The sequence below is a fragment of the Neovison vison genome, chromosome 11 (genome assembly GCF_020171115.1).
Source record: "Neovison vison isolate M4711 chromosome 11, ASM_NN_V1, whole genome shotgun sequence".
NCBI lineage: Eukaryota > Metazoa > Chordata > Mammalia > Carnivora > Mustelidae > Neogale > Neogale vison.
In genome coordinates, this window is record NC_058101.1 from 13,438,308 (window position 1) to 13,456,645 (window position 18,338).

At 33.9% G+C, this 18,338-nt stretch overlaps 1 protein-coding gene across 2 annotated transcripts in view; it reads left to right on the forward strand.

Moving 5' to 3' along the window:
* The window catches only part of CENPC (centromere protein C), a 97,114-nt gene extending 84,819 nt beyond the window's left edge, over window positions 1–12,295 (forward strand). For both annotated transcript variants that reach the window (XM_044226118.1, XM_044226117.1), the window contains exons 15-19: window positions 575–703; window positions 2,408–2,503; window positions 4,223–4,377; window positions 11,221–11,311; window positions 12,193–12,295. In XM_044226118.1, coding sequence (XP_044082053.1) covers window positions 575–703; window positions 2,408–2,503; window positions 4,223–4,377; window positions 11,221–11,311; window positions 12,193–12,263 — 542 coding nt within the window. In that variant the 3' untranslated portion in view covers window positions 12,264–12,295. The remainder of the gene's footprint in view (window positions 1–574; window positions 704–2,407; window positions 2,504–4,222; window positions 4,378–11,220; window positions 11,312–12,192) is intronic.
* The last annotated feature ends 6,043 nt before the right edge of the window (window positions 12,296–18,338 follow it).

Below are 18,338 nucleotides of genomic sequence, written 5' to 3' on the forward strand. Positions count from 1 at the left end.
GACTATGGAAATGCTTATCTTTTTCTCTCTTTGGTAGCAGTTTGAGGTGAGTTTGTGACTTGAGAGTATTTTTATTCCATAGTATTGCACAAGGTTTTTAATTGCAAGAAATAAGTCATTAGATCAGAACATGAGAAAATAGTAAGTGGCAAAGATTAAGTATTCTCTTTTACTGTTCTCATCCCATTTGCTCATCATATTTCTCTATAGAAATATAGATAGTGGGTCGGAAAATTATTTCCTTTCTGTGATGGATATATCTAAGTCAAAGAACTAAACTCACATGTGCATTATTATAAATATTTCATTGCTGGTTTTTGTGTTGTTTTTCAAACTGACTTGATTTCAAGCAACAGAGATCATTCTATCATGTTTCATCAGTGCATTTGGATTTAGGGTGGTAGAAACGTAAGTGAAATTGGTATTTGTGTTGTTTGAGTTACCAACTGTAAAGTATAATAGTAATACATTCTTTGATAGCCTGAAAGAAAATATGTTATAATAATTTAAATTTTGGTTCAATATTTTTACTTCCTCAGGTATGATATTTACCTTTTTTGTCATTAACTTTCAGGAGGATTTGTGATTGGTGGAATACTGTCCCCAGACACAGTATCATCTAAAAGGAAGTCAAAAGGAGACACTGGAAGAGTCAATAAAATGGTTGCTAGGAAAAGGATCTGTCTTGATAATGAGGAAAGAAGTATGAGCTTATTCCTGAAAGTAACCTTTAGATTTTATTTTAAATAATAGTGCTCTGAGAAGTAGCTCTTTACAAATTCTGTAATTTATTTGTAAAAATGTTAGATGTAATAGTTCAGGGTGAATTCACCTTTTTTTTCTTTATTTTCTTACTAAGTTTTTAAATTTTAATTCCAGTATAGTTAACATACAGTGTTCTATTAGTTTCAGGTGTACAATATAGTAATTCAACAATTCTGAACCTCATTACTCAGTATTCATCATGATAAGTATACTCTTAATCCCCTTCACCTACTTCACCCTTCCACACACCTCCCTTCTGATATGCTTTATTTTAAATAAGTACCCTCAGTGAGAGTTCCTTTTTTTTTCACCAAGAACATTTTTAACTCGAAACATACTTCAGAATACATGGTTCCAAAAATATACATAAAACATTCCATCCAAGAAAAGTAGAATACACATTTCAAATACACACAGAAGATTCAATCCCCTGGTTAAACCACATAAAAAGAGACAAAACAAATACTGCAAATTTAAGAAGACTGAAATCATACCAAGTACATTTTCCAGCCACAGTGGTACAAAACTAAAGATCAACAATAAAACAAAGCTGGAAAATCTACAGTGTAAACTATTAAATATTTAGTATGTAAATATTAAATAATACACTACTGCACAGATAAGCATTGGGCCAAATAAGAAATCAAATGGTAAAACTGCTTATTACTTTCAGTGTTATGTTAGTGTTTCTTCTGGTCTCTATTTTATTTATTTCTGATTTTTCTTTGTTACTTCCTTCCTCTACTAAATTTCAGCTAAGTCTTTTTCTAGTTCTTGTGTAATGTTGTTTCTTTGAACTTTATTTCTTAATACAAACGTTTATAACAAATTTCACTCTTAACATCTGCTTTTGCTGCATCCTATTGGTTTTGGAGTATTGTGTTTTCTTTTTTAATGTTTTGAATTCACTTTTTAAAAAAATTTATTTATTTTTTAATTTTTTAAATTTTTAAAAAGATTTTATTCATTTATTTGACAGTCAGAGATCACAAGCAGGCAGAGAGGCAGGCAGAGAGAGAGGTGGAAGCCAGCTCCCTGCTGAGCAGAGAGTCCAACTCAGGGCTCGATCCCAGGACTTTGGGATCATGACCTGAGCCGAAGGCAGAGGCTTTAACACCACTGAGCCACCCAGGTGCCCCCCTTGAATTCACTTTTTAATATCCACTTTTTCCCCAAATTCTGAAAATAAACAGATTTTTACTTTAAAAAAAAATCATTAATAGCATAATATAAAAAAAACTTCCTTGTGAGTAAATTACCCTGTCATTGAAGCTAACTTTTCCCATGTCAAATTATGATTAAAGTTGACATTTTTGATGAATTTTTTTCTGAAATGTATTTTATACTTCTCGCTGAGAGAATATTCTAAATTTTCTTGATGATGCAAGAGTATCAAGAGTTGTCATTACAGGTTTGCAGAAAATAGTATAGTATGTTTGCTTCTGTATTAAATCATTGTGGTTTTTGAATTTTTGTTTGTCAGAGTGGTCATTTATAAATAGGAAAATAGGAAGAGATTGTTATGCCTGTGGCAGTCTTTTTTTTTTTTTTCCAACTTATTCTTAGCTGTATTTAATATCAGACTTCTTTTTAATTGGGAAGAATTTTAAGTAGCTTTATTACAGTGGTATTTCTTTTGCAGAGAATAAATTCATGGTAAATCTGAATATACCTCTGGGAGATCCATTGAAGCCAACAAGGGTAAAGGACCCAGAAACAAGAGAGATTATTCCCATGGGTAAGATTAGGGATAATGAAAATGCTTAATTTAATAATTAGTAAGGACACATTGCTGGCTTGGTGACTATCTGTAGGTGACTACCTATCTACTTTCTCTTTTACTTCCTAGCTCTTTTAGAGCCCAAATCCATAGAGTATCTAATTCCAGTAAGCAGCCTTTGAGGACTACTCTGGAGGAGCTCTGATAGCAAACAATGTCTAGGGACACATAGCACGAGGCATTTATCCTCTAGGGTTCAGGTGCTGTCATCAGGAGTGTTGCCTCCCTCAGTAGGGCCCAGGGGGAGGCAACCAAGATGACACATGGGAACAGGGTTTTTTTATGGGTAGTTGTTGCAATTTAGCTGGTAGATCCTAGAATACACCCTTACTGTGAGTCCAGACAGGGATTGTGGACAGGATTTGGACAGCCTTCTGCACCATGGGATGCCAGTAATAGTACCTGAGAGATCAGGCCTTTAGAGTGATGACGAGCAGGGACGTTGATTGGCATGCCATAAATGCCATGGTTAACCTTAAGGCCAGCAGAGGGATTCTAGAGACCTACCGTCGTGTCTAATAGGCCTTAAAAGTACATTGTCTGTGAGACCATGACTGGTTCCAAGAGATGAACTATAGTGTGGTAAGGGCAAATAGGGAACACTTAGCTATCTACCAACAGGCAGAATTTACATATAGGAAATAGTTAAATGTTTTAGCTGTTTTGACTATACCAGTGAGTACTTAGGACTAATTTCTCCTAATCAGAGGACAAATAGGTCCAACCAGAGAAGCAGTGATCGCATTCCCAATTAAAATTTTGGCTGTGAAATAGGTTCCATTTGACATCTTAAGTAGTATTAAGTATTTCTATAATCGGATTATTTATTTAGCAACAGAGGTAGAAGTACAGAAAATTTTGTTTAGTGTAACGTTCTTAACCAAAAACATTGCTATATTGTATCAGGTTAGAAAAGTTGTCAGAGTTGTCAGGAGTTCATAACTTTTTGTCTGTTTCTTGAGTCTGTATATTTTCTATATTCTACAATCTGTAAGATTACTAACATTCCTAAATACCCAAGGAAACAGAAGTTGATTGCAGAAGAATATATTAACTATATATTTGGAAAGGTTTATAAGTAAAAGGGGAAGAATTAAGATAGTGATTTATGAGCAACAGTAAGTACTCTGGCTTTACTTGATAAAAATCTTGCTGTTTAATAATCAGTCAAGCAAGCACAAAATAATCTATTACAATGATACATTTGTTAATTGTGGGCCATGTTAAACTTCATAAAGATGTGGAAATCTTGTTTCTTAGCTAATTTTGTTCTCTGCGCTATAATAGAAATAATAATAATTTTACCATTTTTTTGTTAATAGCTAAGACTTACCTAATGCTTATTAATTGTGCCAGACAGTATTTTAAATACTTTATACACATTTATTCATTTGATATTCACAACTCCAACATAGATGAACTATTATTGTCCCATTTTAGAGAAAAGAAAACAGAGGCATAGAGAAGTAACTTGCCTGGTCACACAACTTGTGAGACAGACAAAATTTGACCTCTACCATTCTAGCTCAAGTAAATGACCTTAACTTAATCACTTCTGTCATTGTAAGCCAGGTTTATATCTAGGAATAATGCTATTATATATGTGTGTATATATGTTACATCATTGAGCATTATTATTGTTGTTGCTCTATATTTACATTAATGTTTTTCCCTTAGATCTTTTAAGGCCACGAGATACATATCAATTTTGTGTTGAGCATGGTGACTTGAAAGTGTATAAAACACTGGATACACCTATTTTTTCTGCTGGAAAATTGATATTGGGACCACATCAAGAAAAGGGAAAGCAGCATGTTGGCTCAGATATATTGGTGAGTGTATTTCTCCATATGTTTATGTTTCTCTGTTGGCATAACTCTGATTTATTGGACTTGATGAGGCATTAAAAATGCTGTTTTCCCAGAAATGATACTATTGTGGTGCATAGAGAATTTTTCTGTTAAATCTGTTTAGAGTCAATCAGGTAGTGGTTCTTTAATAAGTACCTGTTCTGTGCATAGCCATGTAACCTTGAAATTTAGAAGTTTAAGGAATGTTCTTTACTTTGAGGAATGGTAGAATATAGATTTGCAAACAAATCATTAGAGCTGGTGAAAATTAAGTCTAAGTTTCATTTCACTGATCATGTAGTTTAGCAATAATGAGGTTTTAAAAGTCTTTCTCAGAATCATGTAATTAGCAGTAGACTAAGGAGTAGGAGCTAGTTACTTCAATAAGTACTAAATAATGTATTACTGTATGTGGCAGCATTACTGGCTGAAACTATAATGAGATTCAAGGTGAGTCCATCTTTGTTCTTTCATTGGAGACACACACCTTTGCACCATTGATGTGAAGTATATATATGTTATATTTGTACATTTTGAATTTGAAAATTGCAGAATTTGAATATCACCAAATTTTAATAATATTTACTGTTTTAGGGATGCCTGGGTGGCTCAGTTGGTTGAGCATGTCTTTGGCTCAGGTCATGATCCTAGGGTCCTGGGATTAAGTCCCACATCCGGCTCCTTACTGGGCAGGGAGCCTGCTCTCCCTCTGCCTGCTGTTCCTCTGCTTTTGCTCTCTCTTTCTGACAAATCAATCAATCAATCAAATCTTTAAAATATATATATATTTACTGTTTTACTGCCATTTAAAAATACTTAGTCTAAGGCACATGTAACATTTCAAGAACCTGTGGTATCATGGGTTACTGGAGTATTGCATTCAAAACAATTAATTTTACTCAGGAAAGAAAAAGAGAAGGAACACGAGGACCCTTGGGTTTATATTATCAAAGAAGGGCAAATTGAGGCAAGAAAAAAAGGCACACATGAAAGAGTAACTCCTTAATACCTTAGTATAACTAGAATTAGAAAATACTTTAATCCAATCTTAAAATGATAAAGATCTCCAGGTGCTATTAAAAGAGTAAAAAACACATTTAACTAGCTAAAGTAATGATGATTTCTGCATAATAGTTAAGGAACAGTTAATAAGACAAGCATTATGAAATAGCATCATTGAAATAATTACCAGTTACCCATTAAACTGTGATGCCTTTATTAGACAAAAGAAAATTTAAATAGTAAATTTAAATAGTAGATGTTTGAAAGTATTTAATCTGGCTACTATTCAAAGGAATGTACATTAAAAAACATTAAAAACAAGAATATTTTATATTTACTGAGCTAGTAGAAATTATTGGAAAAATATCTGTACCCTTTGATTTATGACTCTTATTTCAGTATATTTTCCTCAGAAAATAATTTAAAGGGTAGGGAAACTGAACATATATAGGTATTTTTTGTAACATTGATAGTAATTGCAAAAATTAGAAACTATTGAAAAGTGTTGCAGAAAGAAATGGTTATATTTTATATTTTGACTTTATAATAAGATGTCATTATATGATAATAAGCAGTTATATAGCACTTAGATGTTCCAGATACTTTAATAAGTATCTTTATATCAGTTTAAGCATATATTTTTGAAGAATAGCCATATAAGAACTTTAGGATAAATATTTAAGCAAACTTATGGAAAATAGAAAACTGTTTTATTCTGACCAAAATTTAAAAATGAAAATTGAAGGAACTATAGAAAAATAACGTGTTATCAGGTGATCATAGTTTATTTTTATTTCTTCTAAATATTGCCTTTAACTTTTTAGAATGAAAATCAGAGTTATTCTTTTTTTTAATATGAGAGTATTTTTACATTTTTTAAAACGTGAAGGACACTTTTAAATACATGCTTTTGAAAAACAAAAGGGACCAGAGAGAGAACTAGCATAGACTGTTAACTCTTTCCTTCAAACTCAATGTTAAAAAGTCTGTATGAGAGGGAGATAGTAGCAGTAGTAGATTTGTTCAAATCAAACCACAAAAGAATTAACAGATTAACTATGGGATTTGGTTGTGGAGCTCTCCCAAAAGATGAGATTTAGAAATGGAAATATAAAATACATATTTTATTATATTATATAAATATAAAATATATAATATAAATATTAAAAATCATGTAATATAAAATATAAAAGTGAAGTGATGTGGAAAACAGGAAAAGAAAACAGAAGAGAGGAAATAAAACCAAATGAGTGAAGGGATGGAAATATTTGAAAAATTAGACAATAAATGTTCCAGAACTAAAAACAAAAAGTTAGAGCAACATACTTTAAAGAACCAGAACTCCTTAGAGAAATGTCTGAATGGAGGCCTGGAGCTGAGCTTGAAATATGTATTTTTAAAGATTTATTTATTTATTTTAGAAAGAGAATGTGGGGAGGATTGGGAGAGGTTAAGTGAGAGGATCTCAAGCAGACTCTGCGCTGAGCGTGGAGTGTGACACAGGGCTCAATCCCACAATCCTGAGACCATGACCTGAGCTGAAACCCAAGAGTTGGAGGCCTACTGGACTGTATCACCCAGGTACCCCTGAACTTGAAGTGTTTTGAGTAAATAAGAATAACTTAAGTGGATTGATACATATCTATTATATATAAATTCATGAATTTGAAAGACTGATATGAAAAGAAAACCCAATTCACCACTCTTGGAGAATACTAGGACTAACTTATTTTGACAACAAATGAATAAATAAAGGGAAATAATCAAATATTTTTTCTGCCCTTTTCTTATAAACTGTACTATTATGTAACCAAATAAAAATGAGGTGAAGTTTGTTTTTCTTAGAAATATTTCATTTAGGGGTGCCTGGGTGGCTCAATTGGTTAAGCATCTGCCTTTGATTCAGGTCATGATCCCATGTTCCTGGGATCGAGCCCTCATCAGACTCCCTGCTCAGTGGGGAGCCTGCTTCTCCCTCTTCCTCTGATGTACCCTTGTACTCTCACTCTCTCAAATAAATAAATAAAATCTTTAAAAAGAAATTCCAAGTAATAAATGAAAAAGCAATAGTAGAGGAAAATATTGTCATTTTGTAATCCTTGATAAACTGTTGGATCTGTCTAGGCATTGAGTATCAATGTCTGCTAGTATCTAAAAAGGAAGACAACCCTGAAAGTTGAAAATAGAGCTACTGTATGACCCAGTGATTGCACTACTAGGGATTTACCCCAAAGATACAAATGTAGTGATCTGAAGGGACACTTGCACCCCAGTGTTAATAGCAGCAATGTCCACAATAGCCAAACCATGGAAAGAGCCCAGATGTCCACTGACAGATGAATGGATGGATAAAGAAGATGTGTGCGTGTATACACATACACAATATTCCATACACACGCAATGGAATATTACTCAGCCATCAAAAAATGGAATCTTGTCTTTTGCAATGATGTGGATGGAATTAGAGGGTATTACACTAAATGAAGTCAGTCAGAGAAAGAATTACCAAATGAGCTCACTCATGTGGAATTTAAGAAACAAAACAGGAAAAAAAAAAGAAAACAGGATCACAGGGGAAGAGAGGAAAAAATAAGACAAAACAAAATCGGGGAGACAAACCATAGAGACTCTTAATTATAGGAAACAAACTGAGGGTTGGTGGAGGGACGGAGAGTGGGAGGAGAGGTAAAAATAATTAATTATAAAAGTAAATTAGGGGCGCCTGGGTGGCTCAGTGGGTTAAAGCCTCTGCCTTCAGCTCAGGTCGTGATCCCAGGGTCCTGGGATTGAGCCCCACATCGGGTTCTCTGCTCAGCGGGGAGCCTGCTTTCCTCCTCTCTCTGCCTGCCTTTCTGCCTACTCGTGATCTCTGTCAGATAAAGAAATAAAATCTTAAAAAAAAAAAGTAAATTTAAAAAATAGAAGAAAAAAAATGAAAAGAAGATAACCAGACATTATGTGCCTCCTGATGGAAGAGTACAACATTGTATGAAATAGTCTTGCCTCTTCCATCTCCTTTAAAAAACAAGCAAACAGAAAAAAACCTATAAAGCAAACAACAAAAATACCCAAATTTGATCAAACTCTAATATCTAACCACCAATTTATAGGAAATAAAGAATAGATGACCATTCATATGATACTCAGGTGTTGGCAATCAGCAAAATTCAGCTATGCAAAGATTTTTACAGCAAACTTTGCTGCTTGATTTCTTTAATAAATAAGTTGCAAGGAATAAAAACCTAGTAGAACCTATATAGATCACTGTTTCTCAACCATGGCACTATTGACATTTCAGTTCAGATAATGCTTTGTTGTAGAGGGGCTTCCTGTGCATTGTGGGATGTTTGGTAGCATCCCTGGCTGCCAAGTAGATTCTAGCTGTACTCCTCTAGTTGTAAGAATCAGAAATGTCCCCAGACATTGCCTGTTGTCTCCTGAAATTGAGAAAGCACCCCCAAATTGAGAACCACTATAGAGTGAGCAATTTAAGAGGATGAACAACTTCTTAAACAATACATTTAAGAGGGGCACCTGAGCGGCTCAGTGGGTTAAAGCCTCTGCTTTCAGCTCAGGTCATGATCCCAGAGTCCTGGGATCTAGCCCCGCATCGGGCCCTCTGCTCGGTGGGGAGCCTGCTTCCCTTCCTTTCTCTCTGCCTGCCTCTGCCTACTTGTGATCTCTCTCTGTCAAATAAAATCTTTAAAAAAAAAAAAAACAATACATTTAAGAAACAATTGGAAATTTAAAACTGACTGGGTATTTGATATTAAATATTCATTTATGTTTAGTTGTGATAAAACTGTTATAGTTGTGTTTTTAAAAAGCACCTTGAGGTGTGCCTGGATGGTTCTATTGGTAGAACATGTGACTCTTTATTTTGGGATCCTGAGTTCAAGCCACATGCTGAGTATGGAGATCACTAATAATAATAATAATAATAAACCAAACTTTAAAAAATAAAAAATTAAAAACACCTTGATTTTTTAAGTACACACTGAAATATTTGCAGATGATTTATGATGCTGGGGTATTTACTGCAAAATAACATGGAATGGGGGAAGTAAAGAGATGGAACTGGGGAAAGTTGTTGGTGTTAGGTATTCATGGGAGTTCATCCTTCTGTATTTGTGTACTTCAAAAGCCTTCCAGTTTTAGTATATGTGCTGCCGAAGCAAGCACTTTCAAAAACCTTCCTACCAAGATGTTTGCAGAAGTGGAAAGAGGTGTACATAGCTAAGCTGAATAGATAAAAAAAAACCACCTAGAAATATATGCTTGACCTTCTGGGTAGTATGTTTGTTACCTTTTTGTCTTTTCAATTAATGCAAAATTATTTTAAGATATAATAAAATTTTTAAAAAGTAAATTATAAGGTACCGTACTTTGGAACCATTTGAAGAGTTTTTTCCCTATTTAGGGAGACAGCATTTCATAGTGGTGAAGAGCATGAATTCTGGAATCAAAGTGCCTGAGTTCAAATCTCGTTTCTGCCTTCTACATTGTGAACTTGGAAAATTACCCCAATCTGTTGCCTTATTTTCTTCATTTGTATAAAACTATTAAAATAGTACGTGTCTCACTGCTTCTTACATACATTAAATGAATGTCAGTTAGGTGCTCAGAATAGTGACTGGCAGGGAGTAAGTGCTGTATAAGTGCTAGCTGCTACCGGTTTTCTGGTATTTAAGGCTCATTTTACAAAGTGTTAAAAAAAAATAAGAGAAGGGGGTGGAAGAGGAGGAGTAATTCTCTGAAGCAAAATATTTTTGATGGCTGACTCTCAAAATTTGAATCTGAATGTTGGAAGGCTTTCGGTTTTTCTAGTTGTCCCAAAACCAAATCATCACTTGGGTGCTACCTGTGTATAAAATGTAAAATTTGCCGTGACTATGAATATGGAAGTCTTTATGATTGAGAATTAGATTTATCCTCTTTTACTTTCTTAATGTTGATATTTGCTTAAATGTATCATTTATTTGTTTTACTTTTTGTCCTCTCTTTGGTTGGGTGATTGAATTACTTGTCCCAACCATGTAACCTTTGAAGAGGTGTATATAAGACCAAGCTATTTTGTAGTATAGCTAAGTGATATTATTTATAGTGGTGTTCTGAATTTTCATAAGCTGTTAAATAATAAGAACAAGAGAAATTTCTTCCAGTGTTTGTTTTCTGTTGCTGTTTTAACAAATTACTATAAATTCATTGACTTAAAACAAGACCTACTTATTATCTCACAGTTATATTGATTAGAATCCTGGTAAGCTTGGCTGAGTCTTCTGTTTAGAGTACCACAGGACTGGAATCAAGATGTTGGGAGCTCTGTATCCCTCTCTGGAGACGCTTTGGATGAATCTGCTTTCAGGTTTATTCAGGTTGTTGGCAGAATTCAGTTCCATATTGTAGGGCTGAGGCTCCCATTTCCTTGCTGGCTGTTGGCCAGAGTTCATTCTCAGCTTCTAGAAATAGCCTGTATATCTTGACCCATGGCCCTCTTATCTTCAGTGCTAGCAACAGTCTGTCCTTTTCATGTTTTGAATTTCTCTGGTTTTCCTCTGCTTCATCCCTCTTCTGCTTCCAGGAGAAACTCTCCACTTTTAACGGTTCACGTGATTAGAATAGGCCTAACTATATAATCGAGACTTAACCTATCTCCCAGTCTCTAGGTCCCTTTTGTCATGTAACAAAACAAATTCTGGAGATTAGAGTGTGGACATCTTGGGAGCGTCGTGATTCTGCTTACTGCATTTCCTTTAAGTTTTTTTGTACCATGGTGTGATGGTGGTTCGATTTGAAATGAGATTTTAATTTTTAATTTTACAGGTTTTTTATGTTAACTTTGGTGACCTTTTATGTACCTTACATGAAACACCTTATATAATAACAACTGGGGATTCGTTCTATGTTCCTTCAGGTAAGAAAAATAAAGACAATCTTCTTTCATATAGTTAAAATATTTATATAGTTGCTCGTGAGTACCATGCAAATGGAAGCCACACGGGTCAAAATAAGATGTCATGTGACTCATGACAATGCATATTTTGATTTTGTCATTAGGTAAGTATGTTAGTATATGGGTACGTGAAAATCGGATAAGAATTGCTTATTGCAAAGTATACAAATAATTTAGTTGTGTCTAGGGTAGGAGGAAAATTATTTATAAGACATTATGTAGTCAAGCAATTTTTAGTAGATTATTTTAAACATACAGAATAGTGTGTTTCATCAGCTATTAAAGAGCACAAGACTCTGGAAAGAGAACTTTTAATTTGTTCATTTATTTATTCATCATTGGACAGAGTCTGTCAAGCACTGCTCTCAGAGTATAGGATGCGTAAGTGAGCAAAATAGGGGAAAACTCCCGGGCCTTACGGAGCTTACATTCTAATGAAAGAAGACAGTAATAATAATAGCAATGTTTATGTAGTCCTTAGCATGTACCAGAACTGTTGTGAACTGTTTCATTTATTGTAACTCAGTTAATCTTGGTATGTATTAGTTTGAATATACAGAAATTTTCTCTTCTTCACCCTCGTCTAATTCACCTTTGCATTCATAATCAGAATGATGTGAGATTTTCATTTCTTTCAAACCTTGTCTGGATCACAGGTGATGGTTAACTCTTGGATTTTTTAGTTCATGGAGTTAAATAAAACTTACTTTAGGTTAGATGAACTGATTTAAGAAAAAATTTGGTACTATATACTGTAACTGCCTTAGTGATAGCTAAATATTTAGTCAAAAGGAAATGATGTCTATGGAAATAATTTTTTTTTCTTACCACTTTCCTTCTAGGTAATTATTACAACATCAAAAATCTCCTGAATGAGGAAAGTGTTCTTCTTTTTACTCAGATAAAAAGATGAAAGATGAAGCAAAGTTTAAATACATGTGTGTGTATATATATTGTGTGTGTATATATGTGGACACATATATATACACATATACATAAATATATAAAAGTTTGTGCAGTTGAGACATTTATCTTTATAATTATTTGTGGTATATTTTAAAATAAAAATTTTATTCAGTTTTGTGTCTTCTTTGATAAACATTTCAAACTCCCATGTGTCTTCTGATTTTTCTACAAATGTACACATAGTCTGTAGTGATGCCCATATTCATAGCATTTTAATAACAGGAAAAGAATCACTGCTCTCACAGTGAAATATAGGACATTTCTTTTTTAGGAGAGATTTGATTAATATGTTCATCCATTTAATCTTTTCTAAATGTTTTTAAGTCACTAAAGAAATAATCCAATAATGAGAATTGTGATATATATAAATAGTACATTTGTATTACTTTCTTAGGGCTTCATAACAAAATAGTACAAACTGGTGGCTTAAAAATAAAAATTTATTGTCTCACTGTTCTGAAATCAAAATGTTGGCAGGACCAAGTTCTCTCTGAAACCTTCAGGTTTCACAATGATGCTTCTGCTTAGCACTCATCTTTCTATTAGAGGGAAAGTCAGTGTGAAAGAGCATTTAAAAATAACTCAGGCTTTCTTAATATGACCAGATGCACTGAAAATATGTAGATTTAGGGGAGAAAAATGGCTAAATGTCACAAACAAGTTGCTAGCAGCTATTTTTGAAGTCATTTTAATAGGTATTTTCATATTAACTTGAAAATCTTAGTTTCATTTGTAATTCAACAGTATGTGTTCACTGTTGCTTTTATTAAAAAAAATCATGCACATTCATTTTTTTTGAGGCTTGCTAAGACATTGTCTATTAACTTCTCAGTGTCTCTGTAAGAAGTTGCAGAATTTAGTATATGAATAAACTTCTATCACTAGAGAAACTGGTTATATTTGCTTTCCTAAGTCAAGAGTTATAGGACTAGATTTGTCTCCATCTTTACCTGGACTGGCCAGATTTTTGGTCAGTTATCTGCAATGGCTTGATTATTTTTTTAAGTGAAGCATTTATTTTATAGATGTAACTTACAAATGGTCAGATGCATAGATCTGACAGTTCAGTGGGTTCTTGGCAAGTACATCTTAAACTAAGTAACCCACAAAACTTCTGCCACTTCAGGAAGTTCCTGTTCTGTCCAATTCAATTCCTGCTAACCTGACTTAGACCCTGGGCCACTGTTCTTCTTTATCATGGTGGAGAGGTTTTGCTTATTCTAGAACTTGATATAAATGGACTCATAAAATATACTTTAATTCAACACAGTGTCTAAGTTTCTTCCATCATAGTATGTATATCAGTTCATTCATGTTTTATTTCTGAGTAGTAGTCTCTGTGAACACTGTACCTTTTTTTAAAATTTTTTTAAAGATTGTATTTATTTATTTGAGAGAGAGAGAATGAGAGACAGAGAGCATGAGGGGGGAGGGTTAGAGGGAGAAGCTCAGCAGGGAGTCTGATGTGGGACTCTATGCTGGGATACCAGGATCATGACCTGAGCCAAAGACAGTGGCTTATCCAACTGAGCGACCCAGGCACTCCTGTTACTTCTTTTTGTAATCCTTGGAAGGGTTTGTAAGAGATTGGTAACATTTCCTTCTTAAGTGTTACAAAGAATTAACAGTAAAACCGTCCAGGTCTGGGGTTTTCTTTGTGGGAAAATTTTTAATTATGGCTTTAACTTCTTTAATAAGTACCAGAATATCCAGATTTCTTATCTGTTTAGTTTTGGTAGGTTTATTTTTTTTAAGAATTTGCATATTTCTAAAGTTTTACCTTGATGTGCATGAAATTTATATTTTCTCTCGCAAAAGCTTTTTTTTTTTTTTTTAATATTTTTTATTTATTTATTTGACAGAGAGAGATCACAAATAGGCAGAGAGGCAGGCAGAGAGAGAGAGGAGGAAGCAGGCTCCCTGCCGAGCAGGGAGCCCGATGCGGGACTCGATCCCAGGATCCTGAGATCATGACCTGAGCCGAAGGCAGCGGCTTAACCCACTGAGCCACCCAGGCGCCCCAGCTTTTTTGAGATTTGACATAAAATAATGTTAAAATACCCAAATTTATATAAAAATAGTACAGTATCGGAAGCACAAATTTTGCTGTATAATTACTTTTCTTTTTCCTTTTTCTTTTTTTGGTCATTTTTTGCTAAGCTTTTATCAGTTGTTCTTTTAAAATAATTAACTTTTGGGGCACCTGGGTGGCTCAGTGGGTTAAAGCCTCTGCCTTCGGCCTACGTCATGATCTCAGGGTCCTGGGGTCGAGCCCCGGGTCAGACTCTCTACTCAGGGGGAGCCTGCTTCCCTTTACCCCTCTGCCTGTCTCTCTGCCTACTTGTGATCTCTCTTTCTCTGTTAAATAAATAAATAAAAATTTAAAAAAATCAACTTCGTTTAATGGATTTTTCTCTCTTTGTATTTCTATTCCATTCATTTTTGATCTGCTCTTTATAATTTAGGCATTCTGGGGCACTTGGGTGACTTAATAAGTGTAGTGTTGGGAGTCTTGGTTTCAGCTCAGGTCATGATCTTGGGGTTGTAGATTGAGTGCCTCATTGGGGTGTGCTCCGTGCTCAGCGAGACGTCTGCTTCTCTCCTTCTCCCTGTCCATCTTCTTCCTTTCTCTCTCTTACAAATAAATAAATAAATAAGTAATGAATGAATCTTTATAATTTACTGTATTCTACTTTGGGTTTGATTTGCCCTTTTTTCCCTAGCTGCTTAAGGTGAATGTTTAGGTTCTTTATTTTAGAATTTTCTTCCTTCCTGTTTCAACCATTGAAAGCTTCATTTGATATGTCATTTAATTCAAGGTACTTTAAAATTTTTTCTTGTGAGGCCCTCATTTACCAGTGAGTTATTTGGAAGTGTTTCTTGTAAATTGAATATTTGGGAGTTCTCCAGATTTGTTTTTTCTAAACCAACTCAAGAGATTTACTAAGTTTTTCTGCAGTTTTAACTTTTGCAGCCGTATGGTTGATACTGCAACAACTCTGTTCTGCCCCTGAAACATGAAAGCATCATAGACAATAAGTAAATGAATAGGTGTGGTTATGTTGCAATAAAACTTCATATACAAAATGCAGTCAGTGATCTGTATTTAGCCTGTGAGTGGGATTTGTTGGCCTCTGATGTATGCGGAAAACATTATTTGTACACTTTCAGTCCTTTAACATTTATTGATGATATTTTATGGTCAACAATATGGTCTGTCTTTGAGAATTTTCCGTGTGTTAGAAGCTAATGTGTGTTCTGTTGCTGTTGGGTGGGGTATTCTCTGTCTTTTGGTTGATAGTGTTGTGTAAGTCTTCCGTATACTTCCTGATTTTTGTGTAGTTTTTCTTTCTGTTACTGATAAAGGAGTATTGATACCTCTGATTCAGCCTATTAAATATGTTTCTTTTATATCTGTCAATTTTTCCTTCATCTATTTTGATACTTTTGTTAGGTTCATATTCAAAATTTATCATTGTTTTACTGCTGTATTGAACTATTTATCATTATGAAGTATCTTTTAATAATTTTTTTAATCTTAAAGTTTATTTTGTTTGATGTTAATATAGCTACTTCAACTGTCTTACGTATACCATTCGTCTGATGTATCTTTTTCTGTCCTTTTAACATTAATTTATTATGTCTTAATTTAAGATGTGTCTCTTATGGAAAGCACGTAGTTGGGTCTTGAGTTTTTAAAATCTAGTGTAAGGGACGCGTGGGTGGCTCAGTTAAGCAGCTGCCTTCGGCTCAGGTCATGATCCTAGAGTCCTGGGATCGAGTCCCACATCAGGCTCCTTGCTCAGCAGGGAGCCTGCTTCTCCCTCTGCCTCTGCTGCCACTCTGCCTGCCTATGCTCTCTCTTTCTCTCTTTCTGGCAAATAAATAAATAAAATCTTTAAAAAAAAAATCCAATGTAATAGGCTCTGCCTTTTGATTGGAATATGTAATCTACTTATTTAATGTAAATATTGGTAAGATTGAATTTATGTGTGCTCTTTTGTTTTCTATATGTCTTAAGGAGTTTTGTTGTTTTTATTATAACTGTTTCTTCCTCCTTTATTTGGGTTAGCAGTCTTTATAGTGTACCATTTTAAACAAGTTCATACTTGTCTGTTTTTTGCATGTCCACTGAATATATACGTTGAGGTATTATTTTATTGGTTGCTATAGAGATGTCTATATTTATCTTAAGTTTATCTTGGTCTCTGCCAGGTTACTACTGACTTCATTTCAATAAAACTTGGCAATTTTGCATTTTCTTAGCTTCATTTCTTTTTTCTTTTAATTTATACTATTTCATTGTATAATATGCATATATCTATGTGTATTTATATAGTTCAACAATTTTGTGTCAATTTTTATTTTGAATTATTTTTTTTTAATTAAGAAAAGAGGAAAAAACATATACAGTCTTTTATATTGACCGTCTTTGGTATTCTTCATTCCTTCCTGTACATCTAACTTACCTGGCATTATTCCTTCCAGCCTGACGAACTTTAGTACCTTTTATAGGGTAAATCTATTAGCAACATATTCTCTTAATTTTTGTGTATCTGGGAATGCTTTTATTTTGACTTCATTTCTGAACGATAGTTTTACTTGATAGATCATTTGGGGTTTATGGTTTTTGTTGTTGTTCGAGCATATTGACTTTGTTTTTCCATTACCTATGTCCTCCTTCATTTCTAATAAGTCCATTGTTAATTAGATTGTTCTGTGTGATGAGTCCTTTTTTTCTGGCTCCTTTGAAGATTTTTTTGCCTTTTATCATTTTGACTCTGGTATAGATTCTAGATTCTCTTTGTATCTATTCTCCTAGGAATTTGGTGAGCTGTTTGCATCTGAATGTTAATGGTTTTGATCAAATTTGGGAACTTTTGGGCTATTACTCAGAAGTTTTTTTCTCCTTTTTTTTCCCTCCTCTGACTCTCACTACATATACGTTGATTTCTGATGTTCTATTCATTTTTTAAATCTTTTTTCTTTTCTTTGGATATTTTCTATTGATATGTCTTGAAATCAGTGATTCTCTGCTATCGCATATTTGCTGTTTGAGCTCATCTAATGATTTTTTATTTTTAATTTCAGTAATTCTGCTTTTTTCAGTAATTATGCTTTTTTAACTCTAGAATTTAAATTTGGTTCTTTTTATAGTTTATGTAGATTTCCAATTTTGTTGATTCATTTTTAACATACTTACCTTTAATTATATAAATGTGTTTAATACTCTCTTGTAGTCTTTGTTAATCTAACACCTAGTTTCATACAGACTCAGTTATCATTAGTGACTGCTTTTTTCCCTTTAGTATGTTTCATACTTGTCTGTTTTTTGCATGTCTAATAGTTTTTAGTTGAAAATTAGACATTTTAGGTATTGTAGCAATTCTTGGTTATGTTTTATGTCCGGGGTTGCTTTTTTTTCTTAATTTATGATCTCTCCTGGACTCAAACTATGGAATCTGTTGCCCCTGTGGTATTTCTGCTCAGTTTTTAAAATTCTTTATTTCAGTGTTTAATCCTGGCTCCCTAGGGATAGCCTCTATTTTTATATAGTTTAGTAGTTGGCTGATGATTAAACAGAGGTTGACATTGACACTTTGAGTCTGTAGACTTTCTACCTTCTGCTAATTGCTCCCTGTGTGGGATGGTGGAGGGGAGATACATTCAGTATTGTTCTTAAATCTTCCTTGGCTTTTACTTTTTGCCATCCTCTTTCGCATCTCTCCTGTGTTTGCTTCATTTCTGAGTTAGATAGTATGTGTACAGAACTCTCTTAGCTCTTATGTGTCTGTCTTGTTTCCAGGATCATCTAAGTAAATTTCTGGCAGCTCTGTTACTTTCTAAGAACTGGGACTATAACTTTTGGCTAGTAACTACAGGTTCCATGGCCATTCCTAACTGATTTCCTGCACATTAACTGACAAAGCTATAGATTTACACCACAGCACTGAATCAAGTCCATTCCCTTTTAGGGCAGAGTTGTTGGTTTTTGTAGTCAGCCATAGCCTGTTAAAGATAT